Below are 27,568 nucleotides of genomic sequence, written 5' to 3' on the forward strand. Positions count from 1 at the left end.
GTTATAGTCTGACCCAGTTTTAGCTTCTGAGTGGGTTTCAAAGGCAGTCCTGAATGAAGAGCATTGAATAATCAACATGAGTGACCTTGGGAAAGGACTCCCAGTCCTGGAAAGAGTGCAACTGGTGCAACAAATAGACCTATATAAAGGATGTTCTGATCACAGATGCCACCCACCTTTCCAGCAGGAATGCTGTGTAAAGGAGGATTCCCAAATTGTACTCCAGTTTTGTTAAGAGTAGCTTAACTTCATTCAAAGCCAAATATGAAGAATCATCAGCAGTGGAAGAATCTGTACCCATATCTAGTCAGTCTTGTCAGTTTAAGCCTGATCCTATGCATCCATACCTGACACCCTTCCAATCATTGGGACAAGACTTTAACCGCATCACTTGATTGATCAAAGGTCAAAATGTACACTGTGTGTCATCAACATACTGATGATACCTGATGCCATGTTGACGGATGACCTCAGCTAGCAATTCCATGTAGATGTTAAAACTGGAGAGGCGAGAACATAAAGGAGCTTTGGACTCCCCCCCCCCACCTGTCAGCAGTTAGAACTGGCCATGGAGAAACAAGATTTATTCATTTTATTTATCAACTGCAGATACACAGAATTGTAGATAAGAAGGTCCAGCTGTACTGTGAATGAAAGAGGGCTAAATTCCTTTCCACCTAGTATGTTGCCTTAATACAACTCTGCAACAGCCTTGTCAGAACAGAGCTGACCCCTTTCCCTGTATGTTTAGTGCGTTATTGATCATCTCTGAAAAATATGATTACTGGATTTGAGGGACAGATCCTCATCCGTTCAGACTGTACTTCTGACAAAAGGATAAAATTAGTTGCAAAATATAATGACTAAGAACTTACAACAGAATTCTACTGCCCTGCAACTAAAATTAATGATCAACAAACTCTGTTCCATACATTCTATTTTTAATAATAACCAGTATGAATTTTATATAAATATAATCTAATCTAGTAGTCTAATAGCTACACCTATAGCTATTTCATGTCAAAGATTTTTTCTGGCTTTGAAAGCATCAAATTTGGCATCCATCCTTGTATATGAATTGCTTATCATTCCCGCACAGCTGAACAACAAATAGCCTGGACTGCACAAGGATTGTCAAGTACAGCCAACATTTTTTCCCATCCCTGCATAGTGCCCAGCAACAAGGCAGAGTTTGAACTGGGGGAAATCTCAAGAGTCCAGCTTTCAACGCTCCTCAAAAAGAGAAAGGAAAATGAAATATCTGCCTCCTATAAAACATTACTTCCTTTCTTCTTCTTTTTTTTTGATAGTTGTTTTTAACAAGGTCCATCCTTCTTTGCTCTTGGTATATCTGCAGTTGGATATAAAATCTACTTCCTAATTTCTTCTAGTTCCTAATTTCTTTATTTATCCAAGTTATATGGCCACCCATCTCAAAAGAAGTGATTCTGGGAGGAGTACAAAAAAATAATAACCAGTATGAAAAATGCTCTAAACTCATTTATATTCAGCTGACCCTATTCTTCATAAATATTTATCCTCCTGTGAAGAATAGGTACTAGATTCATATGATTTTGCTATGAGAGAATTTCAGCACTATGTTGTGGATTCTTTAACTGCAGTTTCCAGTTAACTAAAGCTTATATCCTTGTTATCAAATTGAAATCCAGTCACAATTCTGTTAAAACATAATGTGGAACAAAAATTGAAAGAAATGGCAATAGAAGTATACAAGAAGTTTGATGAACTAAGAGCTATTAGCTTACGTAAGGCTAATTTTCTGCTTAATATTATGACATAGAGAACTAGAAATCATATTCAAACTGTATAAAATCTTAGTAAAATAATTTAAAATCTCAAAGTCTAGATATCACTATTATCATCATGTCAATCAATATTCAAGTTTTAATGCAGAAAAGCAATAACCCATGTCTTCAATTTGCATAAGTGTCATCAATTTCAACCACTTCAATACCATATTCATAAAGTCATGATGCTCCTACATGACAATTCTATGCACGTAACAGTTGATCAAAAAATTTCACTGGTACTAGATAAGTTGTGGTGGTTTTTCATTTTATATAATATATGACCACTGTTAATAAGCTAAGTAATCCAATTTTTTGACAGCAAGTAAACAATTTCTCACATTCAAAAATGATAAATTCTCACAAACCCCTTTTGCCAGAAAAAAAACACTTTATGATCAGAGTATTTTTCCTGCCTGTGAATATACCCAAAGTTTAAAGTATTTTTTTTTAAAAAAACTACTTTAGTTTTCTTTTCTTGTTTCTTTTTAAAGAACAAACTAACACATATTTTTGTAGAGAGCAAGCTAAAGGCATGAAAATGCAGAGAAAATTGTAGGGAAACTAATATGGAAATACCAGCAAAAATATACTGTTAAGGCATCAGTTATAAGTGTATTTGTTTTACTGTTGTGTGGGAGGTTTTTATTACTGAAAATGAACAGAGTAAAACTGGCAACTATCATCCTGCTCTCTTCCAGCAAAAACTCTACCCCCAGTATCATAAAGCATTCTAGGCAAGTCAGCTAGTCATAAATCAGCAGTCAGGTACACACCGTTAGTCAATAAATTTCAGCCTCACTTCACTGACACAACAGAAGTCCTGCTGAAGGGGGGAATAACTGGTCTGTAAGGATAAGGTTACCCTTTTCTAATGAAGCTGGCCAAGTTATAGCATTTATTCCTTTGTATGATTTATTTTTAGACTTGCAGTTCAGAAAGTTAAATGACTGAAGCAAAATAAATGATTATTTAAATATCACTAACTAACATAATGCTAGTTTATGAAGTGCATTCACAGCTTCCTTTTATGAGAATGCTTTCTTTTGATGCAGAAGGTAAACATGAAACCTGTGAAAATCACATTGCATTACCTGTATCTCTAAAGATATTTCAGCGATCCGATTTTGTTGATTGTCTATGACCTGTTGAGGAAAAGAAGGTAATAATATTCTTATTTGTGTTTCTGGTTTCCTGTATCTTTTTGAAGGACATATACTTCTAAAAGATATTGCAACATCACGTTTGGAATTAACAATGCAGAGAGATTGATGGAGTGCTTAGAAGTGTTAATGTTCTGAAGGGCATTTACAGGAGGCTGGAATGAAAGCAATACTAGTCTTTAAAGGGACACAGGGGAGTTCCAGTCAGTTTAATATATGCACCTGGAAAATTGGTAGAAATGATAACTAGAAAAGAACTAAAGAATGTTGCTGAATAAAATCGGCATGGATTTCACAAGGTATCCAACCGTCTGGAGCTTTTGAGAATACTAATAATCAGGTTGGTTACTTTGCTGACATTCCTGGCTTTGAAGATGTCTTTGACAAAATACATCAACAGCTTTTCAGTAAACTTTTCCAGAGGTCATGAGAAAGAAGGACCCATCCATCATGAATTGCTAACCAGTTAAAGCCAGAAAGCAAAGAGTAGGAATCCCATGGACAACTGTAAGCATGGAGGGAAAGCTGGATGAAGATGGTGCCTGGCTCAATCCCAATGAGTTATTCTTAAGTTCTTAGGAAAATATATCTATAAATGTTAAGATAGCAATGGTTGGAATAAAATATCTTCCATTCAATATTATATAAATACATAAATGCTAACAGCAGCAAGTTGGTAGCAACAGGCTTGCGTCGATTTGCCTCCACTCTCAATCTCTGTCTCCCTATCTGAGCACACAGTAATCCTGAGTAAAAGCATTTGCTGGTACTTCTTTTCTTGTGAACGGTAACAGAGAGGAAAAACTAATATGGGAGCAATATAGATCAAAACTGAATCCGCTTGATACCATATGACCATTTTAATGTACTGACCTTGTAAGCCTTCTCATTTTTCTCTCTGAGGCTTTCATTTTCATTCTGAAGTTGTTTTGCGTCCAACATAGGAAGGCGGACACCATCTTCCAGACATTTTTCTACTTTCTGTTGCAAGCTGTCGTTTACATTTCGGTCAGCAAAACAAACAAGCGGACAAGTCAGGGCAAGTTTCCATTCAAAGACAAGAAAAATGACATGGATCATTCACACAGCTTCTTCCCATATTGGTTAAATATTATGCCCTCCCCAAAAACAGACCTGTCCACGTAATAGCCCTAAGGCATACAAATGTTCCAGAGCAGGTAAGCAACTTACTTTTACTTACCATCATTTTTCATGGATGAAAATATTATCACGATGAAAATCGTGGTTTAAAATAGAAACAAGACTCTGCTTCAAATATGTATAAACTTTCAGGAGAACACAAAACCACCACGGTGGATTATACTCTCACAAACACAAGAGGTACCAAATGTAAGATGGAAACAATGCACTCAGAGATTTGGCTAACTATCCTTAAATATTTAACCTTTCATCATCTGAACAAGCTGTTTGTTTGTTGCTTCTACCTTTTAGGGTCATGAACTCAAGTGGCCCATACTTTAGGATATTCAAAATGACATACTAAGATAAATTTTTGTTACTATTCGTACTGGAGAATTACCAATTTTTCTTTTAATTTCTGTAACAGTTTTTTTCTCTCAAAAAACCTTATAAAACAAGGATTCCAATTGCCTTATTTTAAGTTCCATTTGCAATTGTTTCCAAATGACATCTAAATGATACCACATGAAACCTGGTAGTTTCAGCCTTTAAAGATGCCACATATTGTTAATTTTGTTACCGGAAGTTAAAATAGCTAATCTTTTGGATTTTGATAGTTTCTTTCAGGAAACTAAACTAATAAACATACAACTTTCCAAACTGACTTTTATCATCTGTAGAGATTAGGTACAGAAGGGAAATTAGAAGAAATTCTTGATGGTTTCATGGCATTTTTCAGACTCTTCCTAATATTTTTTTGCTAATTTTTAAGATGTTAGGCAGAGATAAATACTTTCATGCTGCCATGAGCCAAACTGTCCCTCCAATATCATCAGCACACTAGGTAAAAGAAGTGAGTGGAACATCATAGAGGAGAAACATGTCCCATGAAGACTTGCCCCAAACCCCTTCATTTTATAACAATTTTTTTCTAGGAAGCTTACCACTCTTAATTTCTTTTCTCTGTAGAGAAAATGATCCCATTTCACTGCAGTGGGAGGGAACATTTTTTTTCTTGTCCAGAGGGAAGCATGTTCTTTTTTTTTTTTTTTGCAGACAGTGAAGTTGAATTTTTATGTCTAAACAAAGAACTGCTTTGCTTTATTCAAAACAGGGAATAATCTTCCAGTCACGTGTACAGAGAAAAGCAGCCCTATTCCCTACAGAAGAAGCCTAGGAAGAGTTCTTCCTGGGTTTGATGCCTTTCATCTCTGGGTGAAAGTTTACCAATTTCTACAGGATAGATCTTTTCGATTGTTACCCCACTGTGTGTGAACGCTAAAGTTTTGCAACCTATACTAAGCTGGAAAATTAGCATCAGATAGCCACATATCCTGTCATTGATGGAGGACATATTATAAAATATTAAAAGGACAACAGGTTGGAGAAGCAGTTTTAAACCGGAAGCCAATCATGAATAATCATTTAACTAATGAATTAAATAATTCATTTAATAGAGCTTTTCCGCACCTTCCTCCCTAAAAGCACAATACATAAGCAATCAGAATAGAGCTGGAACGGACGTTGGAGGTCTTCTAATCCAGCCCCCTGCTCAAGGAGACCCTATATCATTTCAGACAAGTAACTGTCCAATCTTTTCTTAGAAACCTCGAGTGATGAAGCACCCACAGCGTCTGAAGGCAAGCTGTTCCACTGGTTAATTGTCCTCACTGTTAGGAAGTTTCTCCTTAACTCCAGGTCGCTTCTCTCCTTTATTAGTTTCTATCCGTTGTTTCTTGTCTTGCCTTCTGGTGCTTTGGAAAATAAATTGACTCCCTCCTCATTGTGACAGCGTCTCATATACTAGAATAGTGCTATCATGTCACCCCTAGTCCTTCTTTTCTCTAGACTGGCCATATCCAATTCCTGCAGCCATTTTTCATAGGCTTTTGTCTCCAGGCCCTTAATCATCTTAGTTGCTCTTCTTTGCACTTTTTAACGAAGTCTTAACATCTTTTTTGTAATGTGGTGACCAAAACTGGATGCAGTATTCCAGATGTGGCCTTACTAAAGCTTTGTAAAGCAGTACTAATAATTCACGTGATTTTGATTCTATGCCTCTGTTTATACAACCAAGGATTGTATTAGCTTTTTTGTCTGCTGCTGCACACTGCTGACATGTTTAAGTGATCGTCCACTAGGACTCCAAGGTCCCTCTCCCAGTTATTGTTTTTGAGCCAGGTCTCGCCTAATCTGTACTTATATTTTTGATTTTTCCTGCCCAGGTGTAAAACCTTGTTTTTCTCCACATTAAATATCATTTTGTTGGATAGGGACTATTGTTCAAGTCTGTCAAGAACGTTTTGGATTCTGAGCTTGTCTTCTGGGATGTTGGCTATTCCTGCCAGCTTAGTGTCATCTGCAAATTTGATGAGATCCCTTTCTATTCCCTCATCTAAGTCATTTATGAAGATACTGAATAGTACTGGGCCTAAGGCAGAACCTTGTGGTACCCCACTGCTTACTCAATGCATAAAGCACTAATATGTGGCTGCCCTGCCTTCTGTGTGATACAGAAAAGTTTATTTCTACCAACTCCACTAAAGAATTGAATCAGCAGACCACTAGATGGAAATACCTTTTATGTAGCAACACACCCAGAAGGTGACCAATTACGTTACCCGTACCTTTGGACTGCAATTATCAACTCTTTTTCTTTCTTCTTCTGGCACACAAGCTGCAATTCTTTTTCTTTACATTGTGTCTTAGATTCTTCCAATTCCTTTTCTAGGTTAACCATAGTAGCTTTCAGTTGCTTATTTTTTTCTTCAAGGCCCTGTAGCTGTAAAATAGGAAGTTTAAGGGCATCAGACAAAAATCAAAGAAGCTGTGAATTCTAGTCCTGCCTTAGACACGTCTTGGGTCATTTGGAGACCATAGCACTCTCTCAGGCCTAGAAAGAAGCCAAGAAGCCAAACCACTTCCCAAAAAAGATTGCCAAAAAATTCAGCAAGGACTTGGAAGGGGAGGGAGGGAGGGAGGGAGGGAGGGAGGGAGGGAGGGAGGAAGGAAGGAAGGAAGGAAGGAAGGAAGGTTGGTTTTCCCATAGACTTGCAAGAATGAAATCTGTTCTCTTGGCACAATTCAAAAAGACAAATGCAAAGTAAAAGAAAATAATTTGCAGAGGCTATCAAAGTAAAGGAGCATGGCCATGCACTGACTTTTAATATTGTCTAGAAATCATCATTTTTACAAATAATAAAGATCTCAAAGGATAATACAGAACTGGTGAAGCTTCATGGGTGAGAAATGAAATGTCTTAAAAGAAAAATCAAAAAGTCCAGTTTCCTTTTTAAAAAAAGCACTTTTAGGACAAGGAATAAGGCACACAACTTCCAGTATTGCTGATTCTTTCTGAAGTTTCTAAAATGCAACATAATTCTTTTTAATTTCTTCTTTTCTGAGCCATTTATAAATCCAAAAGATCCAACTAAAATTTTGTCTGGCAAAAGTAAAATGTTTCAGGTCTGCTGTTTTTTCTAATATAATAATCCTTAAGGCATTTTATCATATCTAATTGAAAAATGTTTCATTTTAAGGATAGGGGGAAATCTCATTTTCAACAATGTTTATAATGTAAATTTGTAATGTAAAAAACTAATTATTTTGTATTATCCTGACAGATTATCTTGGGCTTTTCTTGAAAATTAATTCTGTAATTATGAAAACCCCACACCTATTAATTTTCTTAAATCCAGGAGTACAAGATGTTAAAGATAATATATGTACTGCAACAACTAGATTATTATAAAATTGAAGATTAATATTGTTTTTCATAATTAGTTTTTCCTTAAACACAATCATGTGCGTGCACACATACTCATTCCCCCCCCCCCCACACACACACAAAGTGATGTATCTGTCAATTTAAAATCTTACAGGCTAAACAAAAATTTTAGACAAGCATTTTTTATTTGTGCATTACGATTTTCTCTTTCTTCCTTCTGGAGAAACTCTTACATAACTTCTGGAAAGCAGAACCGGGAGGCTGCAGGAGAGACTAGGAACTGATGCCCCAACAGTGGGCTATTGCACTGGTATAGGAATTGTCAGAATCCATTTATATCATATTCATAAATGGAATGTTTCAAACATTATTCCATGGATTCTGCCATCTCCCGAAGAGAAGAGAATAGATGTGTATTGAACCGGTATTAGGCATTTCAAAGGAAAGGAGAAGCCTTTTGAACTGGGGAAACAAAAGGGGGGGCTAGCATCTGGCTTTTGTCACGGAAGAGAGCAATAAACATGAAGGGTCCTAAATTCCTTTTTCCCACGAGATGGATGATACGAGAGAAAGGATGGGGGACTGACCAAATGGGGTTAAGGGGGGTTAAACCGGGAACTCTTTATAAGGGTTTACTTCGTGGGATAATATTAAGTCCTGTCTCGTTCCCTACAACCAAGCATGTCATAGTAAAGATTCTTTTTGGAATAGATTTGACTCCAAGAATTTTGTCTTCCTAAGACGTGGTTTGGGGTGGGTCCTGACAGGAACACTGTTGGATTTATGCCTGTATAGTCAATAATTCTGAACACAATTGATTGTTAAAGGGATATATGTTAAAAGTGTGGAAACTGTATAGAGTACATTGTGGGCAGGTAGGAAGCACTAAAATGTATCATTCAGCAAAACCTTCGAAGGAGCTGCTTTTAAAGCAAAACAACACATCAATTACCTCTTTACTTTGCCTCTCAATATCATCCAGTGTTGGCAAATCAGCTAGGTATTTTTCAAGTGTTTCAATTCGTCTCTGTTTCTCTTTATTTTGTTCCAATTCTTTCTGGCATTTCTTTTTTAGGCTACTTATGTACCTGTCTCGGGTTTTGAGCTAGAAAAAAGGTAAGGTTAGATGTAAAAGGCAAAGTAAGAAACCAATTAAAAAAAAGAATAGGTTGATTTATTCTTCAAGCTCAATCACCATTATTTTCAGTGTTATCTATTTATATATTACTAAAAATGTAACCTTGAATTAGTAAGTGCATCATAGGACAATAATTTTTGAACCAAGATACTTCAAATGGGCTAACTTACAGAATGTGTCCAAAAACTGGGGGTTAGGACTCCCATGGAATTGAAATTTGGCAAATCTATATACTGTAAAGCATTTTATGATATAAAAATAATCATAAAACAGTTTTAAGATATGGTACTTCAGGTCACAAAATATTTCATGGGCTCATGTTTGACTGTGCTATACAGTTCAACGTGGGCTATTTTCAAGGCAGATACATTTCTGAATCTATCTTAACTTTTCCCATTAAGGCAGTGTATTATAAGTTCTGTCATTGTAGAAGGCATTGAGGAATCTGATAAGGAAATATCACTGAAACGATAAACCCAATAGGGCAAGGGTTGCTTAGTATTTTAATAAAAATAATGTCAGTGAAAAGATAAACAGGATGTAATATAACGCTGATTTTTTTCCAAAGACTGCACACTTTTGCTTAGTGTAATATTTCCATAATTAAACATTTTTACAGGATTTACCTACATGTCTATCCAAGCTATGTCTTGTTTTATTAATGCCAGCACTCTAGAGACCAATTAAATTCTGCTTCCTGAGATTACCTGCCTCAACAGGAAAAAAAAGTCTTCAAAGTAGCATAATTTTTATTCCTGCTGGTACAGTATGTCTAAAATATTAAAAAAACCTGCATAAATAGCTTTGATGCTTAGTGGTTTTCTGAATGATGTATTCACTTCAAATAAATACAAAACATTTTTACAAACACAAAAGCTACTTATATTTAGTATCTATTACCACCTATTACATACCTTATTATTTAAGTTCACTAATCACATTAAAAATTACATACCACTTGTATTAGTTTTGATTATCATAAAACCTAGTAGAGATTACTAGTTAAAATGCATTAAAAGAACAAAGATAAACTAGAAACAGAATAACTGAATGTCATGCTAACAGGAGTGATCAGCAAGCTAGTGGAAAAAATATTATGGGTTTTATCAAAAGCTATTTTAAAATTTTATTTATTTATTCAATTTGTGTAACTGCTGACATCACTAATATGACTGTGACTCACAACAGCATCAAAAGTGAAAGAAAACTTTTTACTTGATATCCTTTAGTTGATTTATTTTTATCTATATTGAAAAACATCATATATATTGAAGTTTTGTGTTTTAACATTTTTATTGATAGCTCTGTATGTTTCAATGTTTATACTGATTTGTTTCAGGATATATTGATACAAAGCTATCAATAAAACATTAAAATACAAAACCGTTCAATGCTAAAGGCCATAGCCTGCACAATTTGATTCGTAAGATTGGACAATACTATTTTGCATATTTTTATCCATTTTCATAACTAGCAGAAGCTTAGCAAATGTTTTCTTCATTGTCACATTGTGCAGAGCTGTAGAGTTTTGCTGAAATATATGATTTTATGGTGAATTTTATAATTTCTCTTTAAGTATTTCTATCTCTGGTGGCTATAATCTGAAACAAAACAAAATCTGACGGTAACATTAATAAAGGACAGAAAAAACAATGGTGAAACTGATTTAACTATGCAAATTAGGGGAGGGGTCCCCAAACCCCCAAGGCTGCAAACCAGCACCAGTCTGCGCCGTGCCGGATATCGGACAGAACAAATGAGCAAAGCCCTCTCCGGTCCAAAGAAAAGTGTCTCTCCATGGAACATGTTCCTGGTGGCGAAAAGGTTGGGGGCCTCTGCACTAGGGTAATAACATGAAGTATATATACATTTTATCCTACAAGGGAATGAGTTGGATGTAGAGTAGTCATTTCAACTTAACTCTCACTTAAATCAATGAGACTTGTTGTCACAAGCAATTTGCCCAGCTGATTTCAACAAAACTAATATTCCATTATCTTTATCTGGAAATATAGGGCACTATAAAGCAATCTAGAAGAAACATTTTTCTCCATTATACAAAATGGGAAAATTACCCTAACGAATGATCTAAAAATCTAGTAAATAAATCTGCCGGCTACAATGCAGCATACATGACTAAGCAATGTATGTATGCTTGTATTATAGAGATCAAATGATTCAATAACATCAGTATGAGACTCACCTTCTCTTCCATTTTCTTTTTATCTTCATTGGATCTGTTTACTATTTCCTTCAAAAACTCACTGAGCTGTAGCTCCTTATTTTGTACTGATACAAGTTTAACTTGCTCCCTTTCACACTGGGTCAAAGATCTCTCTGCAATTTGAGCTGGCATTGATGCTTTCTCATACTGAGGCTGGTTTAGGAAAAGAAGAAGATTAGAAAAAGGATTCCTTGAAGAAACTGTTACTAACCACCTCACGCAGAGCTGAAGGAAAGCTCGTTCAAAAAGGTTCTCCTACTGGAATTTTTGACTCAAGTTAACTGCTGGCAAGATAGGGATGGTTGTGAGGTGCCAGCAGTTGACAGATGAGCCTTCTTTCTTCCTGAATGAGACCTTGGGGATACGCTGGGGTGGGGAGCAGGGATACTGTTTTCCTTGCAGCCCACAGCTTCCATTGTGCCTCTTTACCCAGCAAAGTGGCAGACAGTTCCGCGGGTCAGCCAAGGAGGAATGAAGGAATGATTTCTAACCCTCCCTGCCAGTTTTCCACAAGCAAAATCAATGAGAAAGCCAGCAGGAATTTGGAAGTTATTCCCGATTTTTCCCCCTGTCTGTCGTCTGTTTCTTTGTTTAGGTAAGGAAATATCTATCAAAGGATGACTCCACAAGTCATAGGTTTTCTAGTATACAAAAGCATATCAATGAGAAAAGTAAAGGAAAAGCACCTATATGATCAAAAGTCTGTATTCTAAAGTCACACTGTTACTCAAACCTCTAATGATACAATAATAAATAATATTAGTGATATGTATATAATGAAACTTTAGATGTTTAAATGTCAAAGCATTTAAATGTAATATGTGTCAATTTGAATCCCGTGTAAGGAAATAATAACGCATATACTGAACTGATTTCAAATGATATTCAAGTGCGTCAGTGCTCCTTTACACTACGCATCAAATTTCTTTCATACTTCAAACTGTGGAAAGTGGGATGTTTCATTATAATGTTAATATAAATTTGTCCTTAAGGATGTTGAATTATTCAGGATTTTCGCTAGACTAATAATAACAAGTACAGATCAAAAACCTCATCTTACCTGGAAGCTATTCATGTATGATTCTTCACAATTTACAATGTGCCCTAATCTTGCTTGTTGAGCTCGTAGTTCATTCTCTCTTATTTTCTGATACAGAAGGTTAATTTGCTGATTTTGCCTGGAAGTTATAAGAAAGGAAAAAGTCAAGTTACTGGCAGGATTTCCTGCTGGCTGTGGGCAAAAGCAGCTGAATGTCTTACTAGGGTTGACTTGTTACACTAAAAAAACCCAAGGATCAATGCTAATATTTTCATTAATTTTTAAGCAATTAGCTAGAACAACTTTAATTTTCATAATCTGAACCTTAAAAAGAGAATGTAAAAGATGGTGGCTATTCAAAAAGCATATCAAAACAAACTCTACAGGAATATCTTCAGTTCTGCACATAATCCTCTAAGTCTCTGGAGTTATCTGACAATAAAAGTCTCATGACTTGTGCATTTCATTGTTGATAATGTGGCTATAATCCTTTGGTACCTCGACAGCTGTTACTAGTAATCTACTATGTAACTCCATGTTGATAAGGCTTTACTAAAAAAAAATGCAGCATGCACTTCACACTATGATCCCAGAAATCTACCCAACATGTGACAACTGAAATAATATGACAACAGTGGTAGTCTAGAAATAATACTAGCATCTTTTAGATTCTTAAATTTAACTTGTTAAAGGTCCTCAAGTTTCTGCTATAAAGAAATCCAAATTCACATACCAAAATGAAATGATTTGCTCTCAAAGTCAATCATGGTTTTTTAAAAAAAAAAACAGGTATACTTTAGTTAAGCTGTTTAAAATCCTTAAAAAAAATAACTTGGATCCATTATTTCTTTCCAAGGTGCTTTTAATTTCTCCCTTGCTGAAAGCCCCTATTCATTTGAGCACATTTTGCAAAGTAAGTTGCAGTTATCACACAGTAAAATATCGATCATTTTGATATTTGATAAGTTGCACTTATCAGAGTAAAATATCAATCACAATCATTTGTTCTCAATGATAAAATAAGCTGCACCTACATGACAGACTCCTGTACATATTGAGTGCTGCTTAATTGTGATTCATTAATTAATTAGGCAGCTTACCTGTCTTCTTGCCCTGTGAACCGCCCTGAGTCCTCAGGGAGAAGGGCGGTATAGAAATATTATTAAATTAAATTAAATTAAAATTAATTCTTTCTTTAGTGGATAGAAACAGAAGCAATAACTCTCTGTAACTACCAAAGAGAAGCAGAGTGATCCAAACAATTAATATCTTTTCCACTAAACCTAATTAAGAAGAAATTAGCCTGGACAGCCGCAGAGGTGGTGATTGCACGATGTTCCAGGAGGATATGTCTGGGGAAATGGTATCCTAGAAACTGAAGATCCTTCCTTACAAGATATGCAGAATCATATAATCATAAGAGTTGGAATCAGGCATTTAAGCCATTGAGCCCACCTCCCATCTTGGGGCAAGAATTCAAATTAAAGCATCCATGACAGATGGTTATCCAGCTTCTGCTTTAACATATTTAGTGACCAAAGAGCCCGTAGTTAGACTGCCAAATAGCTCTGAGTATCAGGAAGCCTTTTCTAAGAATCAATAAGAACCTACTTTCCTGCAACTTCAATCTATTATTTCATGTCCTTGCTATGGAGCAATGGAGAACATGTCTTGATCTTCAGTCTGACATATTTCAAATATTTAAAGAATTCTATTGTATTCCCAGTCTGATGATTGAGAATGATTAAGCATTCTCCATTCCTTTAAACTCTCTTCTTTTTAGTCCTTGGTTATTCTAACTCCTCTTTCTCTGAATGTTCCAGGTTATTTGAATCCTCTTAATATGAAATACCAGTGCTGGACACAATACTGGAGATGAGGTCTACCAATCCACAGTTATAGTGAACCTATTACTTTCTGTGACTTCCTATCAAAATGATGTATACGATCCACCTTCTTTTAACCTCTCAGAGAAGAGATAGACAGATAATATGTTATGTCATACCCCCATGGACAGGTTTTACATGACTTCAATGTGGATTTTATTTATTTAAGAAAATTTATATGGCTGCCCAATTTACTCTCAGCTTACAAAGATAAAAAAACCAATATAAAAAATAATAAAAAAGCAATAACGCTCCCCACCCCTCTGGCGACAACTATCAAATAAGCCACTTCATGGTATATAAATGACGGTATATAAATCTAAATAAATAAATAAATAAATTAAATAAACTTCATGTGTTCCATTCCACTGTGGGGTCCCCAGGCCTGGTCTTGCAAAAAAGTGTCAAGGTGGGAGCCAATCTTAGCTCCACAAATATGATTTTCAGGGAAAGAGCCACCAGGAAGAAGGTTCTTCTTCTAGGTCCCACTAGATGGGCCTCCTTAGGAGGGGATCTGTAGAATTCCCTGCCTCCACACTCTGGTGGGTTGGGTAGAGTGACATGATCTGGATAGTTCCAAAAGCCATTGCACTGTATATAGTCATATAAAACGTGAAAATCTGTTAGTTCAACGGTAGAGGGTTTGAACCATATAAAAGAACATCTAGGTATCCATGTCTTAAAAGTCCCATTAAGGATGAAACTAGTCATGGGGTACCTCGTTAGTCAATATTCCTATGATATGAAAAGTATACCTCAGTTTATGAATTCTAAAACTACCTTGGCAACCCCGTCATATTACTGATTCATATTCAATTTGCAATGAAATAATATTGATAGGTTTTTCCCCCCTCATCCTAGAATGCCCCATCCAGAGTAATCCACTGTATTCTCCAACCAACGCATTTCATAACAGCTCTACTACCTTCCTAAAGGAGAGAAGATTGTTTCTTAATTCATGGATTTTATTATTATGCAAATCTATTTATCGCATTTCTATCCTGCCAATCAGGATACAAATTCTGGGCAATTTTGTTATGCAAAGAATAGAGTTTATCCATTAAAGATGTAGTTTTGTATGTTACAGATATATGTCTCCTAATATATATGCCATATGCCAACACACTGTTTTATTATCAAGGCAGCCGCAACTGAAAGGAAATTTATTAGGCCTGTATAAACAACTGTCAATTTGTCAGTGTTGATCTCTTACAAAATACTGAGCATATTTCTCGACTGAACTTTTCTGAGCTGGTCACTCTTTTCACATCTTTTGTTCAAATTTCCCTTTCTGAATAAAGCCAAACATCAATTTTTTAAGATTAGTGAACACCTTCTAATTTTGATAGCAACCTTGAATAAAAATCAGTAACATGCTGTTTCCACGTTACACAATTGGACTGATATAACACTGATGATATGCAAAGTTCTGTTTACAGCAACAGGCATTCCATAACAGGATTGTGCTTCATGAGGATGATTAGCCGTCCAAGTGGACACATATAGACAATATACTGACGGCTCTACAGCTGATATTGCATTCTATGATTCATTATAGGTTATTCTTCTTTATCACTTCCATTTTTTCCCTTTCACACAAAACTGTATCTTTTGTTTTGAAAATATTTTATTAATTTCAAGTTTTACAATCATAAGTAGTTAATAAACAACTCGGTGTCTGGGTTCCTTTATCATTCAGTGGTATATATTAACTTTCATTCAAAAAAATCCAATTCTACACCATCCAATATTTCCCCGGTCCTCTCTTCTTCTAATAATAATCATTTTTCCACACTATGCAAGTATAATTCTTAGTGCTACTAACACCTATACAATTAAACATACAATATAAACATCTTCATCATGTTTCTAATACTATACAGTGTCAATAATATCAGTTTATAATGTCTTCTCTAGCCAAAACATATCTCAAATGTATTTGCAATCAGAGTTCCCTTATTCAATCTGTATCCTGTTTTTTCTTTTTTTTTCAATTTTAATTTCCCATCAATATTCAAAATAACTTTATCAATTATCATTTTTCTCATAATTAATTACATTTGGGTAACTAAAAGCTTTCCTTATACCAACCTTCTTAGTATTTTTATATTTCCCATCTTATAAAAAATTATTATCCTAGCTACAAATCACATCCTTCTAATTTATAATGGTCCTTTTATTTCTAACAATTGTCTATTCTTTTAATCATATTCAAACTCCATTAGATGGTATAATATCTCATCTAATTAGTCAGGATCTCTTATTTCTTCAGTCTTACTCTAGCTTTCTTCCTTTGCCAAATAACTTTACAGGTCAGGTCCCCAAGTATTTCTTCCTCTGTTTCTGTATATATTATTTGGAATATAAAGACAATGTAATTAAAGTGTTTTTGTAAAAACGCTTAATCCATTTATAGTCGTTAAACAGCCTCCATTTTCTTTCTCCTTCAGTTTCTCGTTTAGTTTCTTGTTCCCCAGTTTTCAATTATGCTTCCTAGTCCTCAAATATGTTGTTCTCAAATATGTTCTGATGTCTTAAAAAGTGAAATGTCTTTCCCATTTCCGGTGTTATATCTGGTCTTCCAAATTTTTATTTATCTGTGCCTGTCTGTTGGTTTTTTCTTTTGAATCCTCTTATCTTTATGTCAGTTTCCTCTATTTTTTCTTCTGGTTTCTGAGTTGCTAGTTCATTCTTTGGTCATTTTCTGAACGTTTTTTGCTTGTAAGTTTAAGTTGGAGAGTTGCTCACTTATGTTATTTAAATTATTTTTAGTCTCCTCATAATTTAAAACAATTGTCTCTTGAATTGATTTCAACATGGAAACAATTTCTTTCCGAAGCCCATTTACATTTTCTTGTTGATTATCCATGTTTCTTCCAAAGAGAAATAGTCCAGAAGCAACTTTCCCACTGTTTCTTAATATTTCTTGATAATTCTTGAAACTAAGTCAGTCAATATTTGTAATCCAGGCTGGCCAATTTAGAATGGTTTCTTGTCTCCTTCATACAGATAAAACAGCCCAAAGATTTTTTCCCCTTTTCCCAGCTGCAATCTGCAAAAGTGAAAGTTTCCACAAATAACAAAGAGACTTATCTAAGTCCAGGCTTCGTGCCAAATTTTCTTTAAGTATAATAAATTGTAATGCCAAGGTTTACCACTAGATGTCGTAAACATCCATCTTCCAGCTTTTAAGTCCAAAGCTATTTCACTAACTTTCCAAATATCTTCAAAAAGAAATTCTTAAAAATACTTTTAGCTCCCAAATTTGTCAAAGCTATGTCTCTATATTAAATCCAAATTAATCTTGTAGTTTTCTCTAATTTCCCCCCAAAGAAAAGTTATTCACCGCTTCTCTTTTCCTGAGAGAATGGGGCAGAAATTCCCCTTCTCTCTATCATCTGGTGTATTCTTTGATTTGGGAATTCTTTTTTCCAGGAAGAGGTTTTAAAATGATAAAGAGAGGGTTGTTCTCACCCAGTTCCATCCGTGTTGTTCAGAGGTTGCTAGTTAGTGCTTATTTTGGGGTTGTCAGTGGCTTCTGGCTGGCCTCATAAATGTGGCCAGTCTTTCTTCTCCCAGTTTGAAGGGCTTCCTCGGATCAAACGGAAGGGCCACTGCCCCTCTGCAATCGACAAGGGTCCCCTTCTTCTTCGTTGCCTCTCTGGGATGACTTTAGACCGTTTTCAGGGTCCCCAGCAAAGCGAAATCAGACGTGAAAAACATCCCACACAAAACTGTGTCTTATTGGAGAGGTATAAATCTTCCCTTGAGAAGCCTGGAAAATATGCTGATGTTTATTTTCTTTGTACAAGTCCTCCAACTGTTTTATTGGAACACAGAGGCCACTTTGTTCTCCGCCCTTTCTTCTTGTTAATATAAATGCTGATTAAATTTTTACCTAATTTCTTCCTATTGAGTTTAATAAAACCTGAAATTGGCTATTTCAAAATCCAGTTCCAAGATTCTTCTTTCTTTTCTCCTCTACATATATTTTAAACATACTGCATATAATTGGCAGGCGGTGGCACATAAACAGGTGCTAAGAGGCAATAGGTATTCAGTTATACACTTAATCTTCACATGTATAATATTTATTTATAAATGCTGACTGAAACTGTGTGGCTTCTATCACTCGTCCAATGAATATAACTTAAATATGGACAAACCTGAAATATTGGAGGGGGGTGTTTCTTCTTGTTTTATGTACAGCTTTCAAATTCAGAATAATATGTGTTCAATAAGATAAAACATGGTATTTTATATATGTATGGGTTTATTTTAAAATTTACAATAAGTCTGAAAATAACTTTTTAGACTAACAGAGAAACCATTCCAATTCCACCGCCTTTGCTTTTTGAGGGAGGAGGGAATCTGATTTTGATATAAACCAAGGGCTAAACAGTTAATTCAGGTGAAATAATATCTTCAGCTACTATATTTGATTCCAGGCCTGCATTATCTTTTTCTTTAAAAGTTCAATAACCAAGTCAATTATTCTGAAGTCAATTTTATATACAGTTTATTCAGAAATATTTTATACAATTTTGTTTGAAAAACTCTTGGCATAACACAGGTACATAAATACCAGCTATATGTTTAAGTGAGAAAAGTTTCTTGGCAAGATTTCAGAAGTGATTTGCCATTGTCTGCTTCCTAGAGATGAGACAGAATGACTGGACCAATATCACCCAGTTGGCTTTGTGCCTCACAATCTCCTGGTTTCTATCCTGGTGCCTTAATTACTACATCAAACTGGACCTCTTATTGCCTTTGCTTTAGTGAAATTCTTGTCATATTCTTGTCCAAGCATAAGATAAGAATAGAAAAAAAATATTTTAAATTATTCTGGATATTAATTCTTGTTTTTTTCAAATGAAAAACAGCATGTATATATTTCATTGATATAAATCTATGGTGAAGCCAGATTTAGAGCAGTGGAAGAAGTCCAACTATGTGTGAGTGGATATCTACTCATGCAATGGAACTTTCCTTTGCTCTCTTTCAATCCGATGCCAATTCTCTGGTACATAACTGAGAAGTCATGGGCTTTTCAAGAAGGTGAGAGGATCTGTTATGCTATCAGATGCTCTTCCATTATTGCACGCCTTTGCTACCAATGATGCCTAGTTTTATTACTCTGCTCTGAAAAGCATATTCCAAAGCTCAAAACAAGAAAATAATCTTCAGCCATCCCACAAATTTCTTCAGAATTATTTTTATTCTGTTCAAAAAGGATTACTTTTAAGTAAGCGTGCCTACGTTTTCAGCTATAAAAGAACAAAAGGGTTGAAGCATTGTTTCTACAAACCAGGCTTATAAAATGAATAGCTCTATAGCACTCATAGAGAGCATTCCCTCTCCATTATAGCATTAGAACTTGGCATTAGAACTGAAGCTGATTAACAGTAACATTCCTTCCAAAAGGGCATAGCTTAGTGGAATCCTAAGAAATTACATTAGCTACTTGTTAGATGGTTTTTAGAAAGAACAAGTGGGACCCTGTAACCCATGTTGGAATGCATTCCCAATATATATTAGGCAGTGTAAAAAAAAAGAGCAATCACAGAAAAAGAGCAAGAACAGCTCAACTGTGCAAAATTGAACTTGTTTCTGAATATTTAAAAGTACATCCAAACAGCACGCAATTCAATAGAGTATGAGGCAACTGAATTCACATGAACAGTGGACTTGCTAGGAGGAATTCTAAGGTAGAATTTAATCGTATTAAATTTAAGACCAATTCTTTGATATAACTCAATTATGCATCAAGCAATATCAATATGGCTTTGTTCTGCCACTGATAAAGTCAAAGCAAATACAACAGTACATGGAACAAAAAACATGTATTTAATCAACAGACTCACAATGTTAACCATATTTCTATTAATGATAATCAGTGATCATCATATTTCTATTATGATGATCAGCTTCAGAATTTCAAGTATTATTGTATTACTCCTCCAAATCTTAACCTTTGAGTTTATCTTTCCCAAAAAAAGCCTTTTAAACACCACAGTGCTTGTTTAACAGAGAACACACCTATTATTTCCAGGGACTTATGTCATGTGCCTAGCATCTGGAATTTATTCACACTACCATTCTAGGTAATCCTTGCCAATAAACAGTGCCAGTATTAGCACGAACACTTCAGTAATAGTATGCCATGGGCCAATCAAGGTCAAAACAATTTAAAATATTGTAAAGCAGTAGTTGCATAGTGTAGGTTATTTTCAAGAGAGCCACGTCAAGGCACAAATGTAATACTATGCAAAATCTTATAAGAAAATACTGTACTACTCCCTCTAGTGTTAAAATGTAGTGTTTAATAATTGCAAAATAATGAACATAATGAGGCAATATAAAAAATAAAGCAAAACTAATTCATATGGCAGTCAGGAAGAAGGGAATAAGAAAGTTCTCATGCCTTCACACCTTTATTATATTCATCTAATGTGATGCACCATAAACTACAATTTCAATTAAACTGTTTCTGGAATGAAACTCTCAAAATTTCTTAATGAATTATCTTCAAAGAGTCATGAACTCTTTTTATCTTTCAGTCAATCCATGTGATCAGAAGTAATGCTGAGAATGAGAACATGTATTTCCTTATGGACCAAGTGGTTATCTTTTTGTATCAAGGAAATGTCAATCATAGCCCAAAACATATATAAGAGTATACCTTTACCATAACGATTTCAGTATGGATGTCACTTTTTTTATATAATCATATCCTTTTGTTTTTATTATATGCTTTTCTTCATGCAAGTATGATGGGCTGAAAAGCAAAGAACCCTAGGCACACCGAAAGGAAGACTACTGGTCCCATAAAAATGTGACTAGACAGGGCCCCATAACTGATGAAATATGGATGTAGACAACCATATGCATCAAATGCTGTACATCAGGGCTTTTCAACCAGTGGTACGGGTACCACCTGTGGTACATTGGAACCTGGCAGGTGGTACGCGACCATCCTAGAAAAGTGGTAGCAGGGGAGGGGAATGAGCTGAACTAGTGGCAGCACCGCACAAGCCTGAGCGAGAGATGGCTGGAGCTGCAGGGCTGTCAGGGCTCAGCGGAAGTGCCAGGATCAGCGCCAGGCTCCAGCTGGAGCTCGGTGCTGAGCCCAGAAGAAGCGCCGATCAGCTGGAATGTTGCAGCATCCCCAGGGTCTTGTGATTTACAAATGCTTCGCAACTGATTCATATTTATGATGGTCAGTGTCCTAGGGTCATGTGAAGTGACCAAAACCTGCTGCAACCACCCAGCAGATGGGGGAAATAAAAACCAACCCCCCACTGCCAATCCTCAACAGAAATGCTCACAACAATGAAAACCTCAGACAGGAGGAAGAGCACCGCCGGGCGGGCAGGCAGGCAGGTGTCTTGCTCGGCTCTGGCTTGGGGGGGCACTTTTTTCAGTGCCATTGTAACTTCAAACAGTCACTAAGTGAACTGTTGTAAGTTGATGACTACCTGTACTTAATCACTTTTTTCCTTTTTTTTGTCATCAAGTTTTTGACACCTTGCTAGGCGACTGGTGGTACTTGGATGTTGCCATATCCTAAAAGTGGTACAACGGGTGAAAAGGTTGAAAAGCCCTGCTGTACATAAATCTTCAGGAACAACACTTTGCAAAATGTTTACTGGTTTAAAGTGAAATGGAGCAATTCCATAGTATTGTTCAATTTTAATTGCATCTTGTTTAATGACATTACATTTTATATATCAGTGTTGTTTAATACAGAACCTTGTCACCAGAGATCAAATATTCAGCATTATCCTATAATAGTATATTTTATTTATTTATTTTATTAAATTTTTATGCTGTCCATCTCTCCTATAAGGCAATTCTGGGGGCTTACAAGTATAAAGACAAATAGAAAAATTATTAAGAAAAATTATTAAAATATATTAAAGCATTACAACTATACAAATTAAAATTTTTAAAGTATACAAAATTGTGCATACATTATATTCACAAGATAATATGCAGGAACCACTATATTTAGATTTAGATTTTATTAGATTTATATACCGCCCTTTTCCCGTAGGACTCAGAGCGGTTTACAAGGTGTTTAAAATATCAATACAAAAATTAAAAACAATTAAAAATGATTAAATTCAGTCCCTGAAGTAGAAATATAAAAACCCCAATTAAAACTCTCCGCCTGGGATGGAAAGCTCAAAGAGCCAGGTCTTCAGGTCCCGGCGAAATGAGCGAAGGTCGGGGGCAGTCCTAAGCTCCACGGGCAGCTGGTTCCAAAGGGCAGGCGCACCCACAGAGAAGGCCCTCCCCCTGGGTGTTATCCGCTGGCAGTCTTTTACCGGTGGCACCCTGAGAAGGCCCTCCCTGTGGGAGCACACAGGACGAAGGGAACTTGATGCCGGCAGCAGGTGTTCCATCAAATATCCCGGACCCAAGCCATTTAGGGCTTTATAGGTCATCACCAGCACCTTGAATCTCACCCAGAGGGCAACCGGAAGCCAATGCAGCTCGCGGAATAGAGGTGTTACATGGGAGTATCGGGAACCCCCCATCACAACTCGCGCAGCTGCATTCTGCACCAGCTGAAGCCTCCGAATGGTCCTCAAGGGCAGCCCCATGTAGAGAGCGTTGCAGTAGTCTAACCGGGAGGTCACGAGTGCATGAGTGACTGTGCGTAGGGCATCTTGGTCCAGGTAGGGTCGCAACTGGCGCACCAGGCGAACCTGGGCAAAAGCCCCCCTGGTCACGGCTATGTGATTTTCAAAACTGAGCCGTGAATCCAGGAGGACGCCCAAGTTGCGAGCCCTATCAACGGGGGGGGGGTAACACCCCCCCCATTTTTAATGATGGAATAGATTCGCTAACCCGAGATGCTGGTATGCACAGCTACTCAGTCTTGGCAGGATTGAGACAAAGCCTGTTTCTCCCCATCCAGACCCGGGCCGCCTCCAGGCAATGGGACATCACGGCGAGGGCATCACTGGGTTGGTTCGGAGTGGAGAAAAAAAGTTGGGTATCATCAGCATACTGATGGTACCCCATCCCGAAACCATGAATGATCTTGCCCAGCGGCTTCATATAGATGTTGAACAGGAGAGGAGAGAGAACCGACCCCTGAGGAACTCCACAAACAAGAGGCCTCGGGGCGGATCTCTGCCCTCCCATCAACACTGACTGTGAGCGGCCCAGGAGATAGGAGGAGAACCACTGTAAAACAGTGCCTCCCACTCCCAACCCCCTGAGCCGCCGCAGTAGGATACCATGGTCGATGGTATCAAAAGCCACTGAGAGATCTAATAGGACTAGGACAGAGGAACAACCCCTGTCCCGAGCCTGCCAGAGATCATTCTCCAGTGCGACCAATGCCGTCTCCATGCTGTACCCGGGCCTGAAACCCGACTGGTATGGGTCAAGATAATCAGTTTCCTCCAGGAACAAAGGAAGGTGATGTGCCACCACACTCTCAACAACCTTCGCCAAAAAGCGAAGGTTGGAGACCGGACGATAGTTGTTCAAAATCGCTGGGTCCAGGGCAGGCTTCTTGAGAATGGGCCTCACCACCGCCTCCTTCAAGGCGGCGGGGAAAACACCCTCCCTCAAGGAGGCAGTTATTATTGCCTGGAACCAGCTTCGTGTCTCCTCCCGAGCTGCATAAATCAGCCAGGAGGGACACAGGTCCAATAAACAGGTGGTGGAGCTCAGCCTCCCCATAATCCTGTCCACATCATCAGGGGAAACAGGATCGAACTCCGTCCAGATAACATGCTCAAGACTGTCTGATTCCTCGACGTCAGACTCTGCCCAGTCAGAGTCCAAACCAGCCCGGATTTGAGCGATTTTGTCCGTCAGATGGTGACTAAACTCCTCGGCCCAACCCTGTAAGGGGTCCTCCCTCACCTCCTGGTTAAGAAGGGAGTGCGTCACCCTAAACAGGGTGGCCGGGCCATTATCTGCGGACGCGATGAGGGCAGCGAAGTAATTAGCCTTCGCCGTCCTCATCGCCGCGAGATAAGACCTTATAAAGGTTCTTAACTGCAATCGGTCAGATTCGGATCGGCTGGACCTCCAACCGCTCTCTAGACCCCGTCTCCGTCTACATAGAGGTACACAGTTACACACCATAAACTCTAAATATGTTTCTATTACCTAAAACAACCCCAGTGCTCACTACTCAAAGAGGACAAAATAAGAGACTGCCTTGCTTTGCAAGGCAAGTGAGAAGCAAATTGAGGCCACAATAGATTTACTTACCGATCAATCACAATTTCTTTTTGCCTTAACAGCCCTTCTTTAATTTTCATCAGGGACTCCCAATTATTATAGTCCTGAAAGTTTGTAGCTGGATAACTCTGATGATATGATCCACCCAGAACCTGCACAAAAATATGCATAAAAACACCATTAATAAATCAGAAAATGAGAAAACTCTATCTTCCCCTTATATTTACACATTTATAACATGTATCAAGGTGCTTAGCCATTGATAAACAGCCAATTGCCAATATACTTCATGAATGTATTTTGGAAACTATAAATATCCATGTTTCTTCTTTCTTTAAGGTATCAGTTTCACATTTTATAGAAGCTTTAATCTGCAGTATTTCTATCTATGTTTTCTTTTAAGGAAGTGAAATCTATCTGAAGAATTAAGACAGATTTTATTTTCTGCATTGTCATCATCCTGGGATCCATTGGTTATATTTTGGAGGCAATAAATATCTCATATTGAGAAGCTGGGCCACTGACAGTTTCTGCAACATTTCAATGAAGATTGTAGATAATAAAACTATATAAACAAAAAATGTATTCTTTATTTTTTCTTTACAATGACTTATGAAATTCAACTGTATGTAGGGCTCAGGAGTGGTTTCATAAATTAGCCAGATATTAAAAAAAAAAGCTAAGCACAGTTGGATTGTTTATGCATACAAGACAGACTGCCAATAAATCCCAGAATTGTAGGGCTGCACTGGAAGTTGAAAAATTTCCGAAGGAAGGCAATGGTTAAACCAACTTTGTGCTGTTGCCAAAAACTTACACAGATATGTCTGTGTAACCACTAGTTAAGCTTGACCAGAGGACATTTTTTCCTATCGAGCAGGGGGACTGGATCTGATGATTAAATGCCACTTCCTACTCTACAATTGTCTTCTGAATATCGGTATGACATTTTAAAAGAAACATATTCAGCACAGTAGGCATGTATGAGAGCCTGTCTGGTGTAGTGGTTAAAGCCATTAGGCTAAAAACCAGGAGACAGTGTGTCTACTCCTAGCTGAATGACTTTGGGCCACTCATTTTCTTCCTCAGCCCTAGAAGACGACAATGGCAAACCAATTCCAAAAACGTTGCTTAAAAAGCTGCAAGGAAAAAAACAACAACATACATGCCTAAGAAAATATAGGTAGTCCTCGACATACAAAGTGTCACTTAGTGACCATTCAAAGTTACAATAGACCCTGATAAAGGGAGCTATGACCCAGTTTTGAAGTTCTGACCAGCACACACACACACATACAAGGTTACATGACAATATTCTGGGCCCTTGGCAAAGTTGCATATGACTGCAACTTATGACATTTTTGCCGGGGCTCAATAATGGTTTTAATCCAAGGACTAGCTGTACTGTTCTACAACCAGAAGAATGTTTTCTAGACCATCTGTACTACTATAGTACTGGTTCCTTTCTCAAAGCTTCCTATGAGTTTGTTTTATTGCAGCATGTAAGGGCATATGCCAGATACACACTGTGTATCCTTTTTCTTAAAATGTATAGATACCAGACTTGAAAAATTTAAGACACTGTATTTGCATTAACATATCAGTATAAGCTAATTTATTTAATTGTCATTTATCTCAACTATTTTTCCTACTTAAATCAACTTTTAAATAATTTCGTAAAAGAAATGCTGATTCAATCAGATCAATCTGGGTAGTTTACAGTACACTATTTTACCAGTACCAGTAACATAACTTATTTGACCAACAGGTATTCAGAACAGATGAACTTTTGATTCTATAGAGTACATAGTACTGAATTCTCACATCAAGTTCTGAATCAGAAAAAAAAATCCTGCATGACTAAAAGACCGATTATGTGATATTTCTAAATATTAAAAGGTAGTGTCCTAAAAGAGTCAGTAAGTCAATTTAATTAATCAGTAATTAACTAACTTGGAAGAATCAAAAAGATTAAGAATAAACTATTTTATAACTATAGCTGAATTGCTTCTGAAGCCCAATACAACAGTTTTGTAATAAGACATGTTTTACTTTCAGTATATACCAGAAATACTCTATAGACCAATGAAGGTTACATAAAAGTAAGCTTGGATTTGGCTTCTATATTTTAGTATTGTAAACATTAGGATGAATAAATTGTAAAGAAAAAAATACAATATTTAGAACATGCAATGTGAATATACTGGTTAAAATAAAGAACTTTGCGTGCTTAGAATTTCCTAAAATCTTAGCCTTTGGACTTTGTATTTGGGAAAGATTCTTTTATTACAAAACATACAAATCTTTTATGTATGTTTATAGCTTTTTCCTCCAAAAATTATACTAATGGACTCTGCATATATGTATATTCTTACTACTGTATAATGTGACAGAAGATTTGATCAACACAAGCAACCACCTAAGAAATGCAGAAACCTTATATTCTGAATTCAGTGGGTCAAATCACATACGATCACCTATACTATTCTCAGCTTCTGAGTAACAATTTAGTGCAGATTCATTTAGCAATTTTACATCTAGGCAGGAAATATTTCATGGAGCTTAAATGAGCTATTTTACCTACTCTTTTTCTCTGGTTACTATATTAATATTTGATGTGAGGAAAAACATTTCTCTGTCTAATATGTAATGTTCTAATTCATCTCTTTCTTTTGCAACACTTTTACAATCAACACATTTCATTGAGAGAAATACTTGCAAAGAGTTTACATACTCATGGATCAGTTACAAAAATTTAATACAGAAAATATTTAATACATTAGCAAATTCTGCGAAGATCTACACTAAAGTTAGTCACACATTTTCAGAAATTTTCAACTTATATTCTGGCCAATGTTATGGACAACACTTTTAGGTGCACTTCAAATGACATTCAGAGCAAGTGTGTCTGGAATTTTCCAGAGATAACAGTACGTCTCTCCTAAGTATAGAAACACTTGTTTTAATAAGTGTTTATATTATCTTCTCATTACAGTGAAATTTACTAAAGATCATTACACTCCTTCACCTTCTTTGAAGCTCTTAGAGCCCTATTAATTTTTAAAGGCCTATCAATTTTTAAATTATGGAATAAAAAGTATAACATTATTCCAATTTATTACTATATGATTGAATGAAACCATACATTTAAGAAGTTAAAACAATGCCAAATATTTGGGCTAAATAACTGATTGATATAACTGTGGCTAATATTCATTGGCACCTTAATTG

At 36.5% G+C, this 27,568-nt stretch overlaps 1 protein-coding gene across 1 annotated transcript in view; it reads right to left on the reverse strand.

Annotated features, from left to right (window-relative positions):
* CEP85L (centrosomal protein 85L) overlaps positions 1-27,568 on the reverse strand; it is a 127,362-nt gene that overhangs the window by 12,006 nt on the left and 87,788 nt on the right. Inside the window, exons 4-10 of the mRNA XM_081312991.1 lie at positions 24,368-24,489; positions 12,261-12,378; positions 11,180-11,353; positions 8,791-8,943; positions 6,739-6,893; positions 3,845-3,962; positions 2,903-2,953 (exon numbers count right to left, since the gene is read on the reverse strand). Coding sequence (XP_081169117.1) covers positions 2,903-2,953; positions 3,845-3,962; positions 6,739-6,893; positions 8,791-8,943; positions 11,180-11,353; positions 12,261-12,378; positions 24,368-24,489 — 891 coding nt within the window. The remainder of the gene's footprint in view (positions 1-2,902; positions 2,954-3,844; positions 3,963-6,738; positions 6,894-8,790; positions 8,944-11,179; positions 11,354-12,260; positions 12,379-24,367; positions 24,490-27,568) is intronic.

The sequence above is a fragment of the Vipera berus genome, assembly GCF_964194415.1.
Source record: "Vipera berus genome assembly, chromosome: 1".
Classification (NCBI taxonomy): domain Eukaryota; kingdom Metazoa; phylum Chordata; class Lepidosauria; order Squamata; family Viperidae; genus Vipera; species Vipera berus.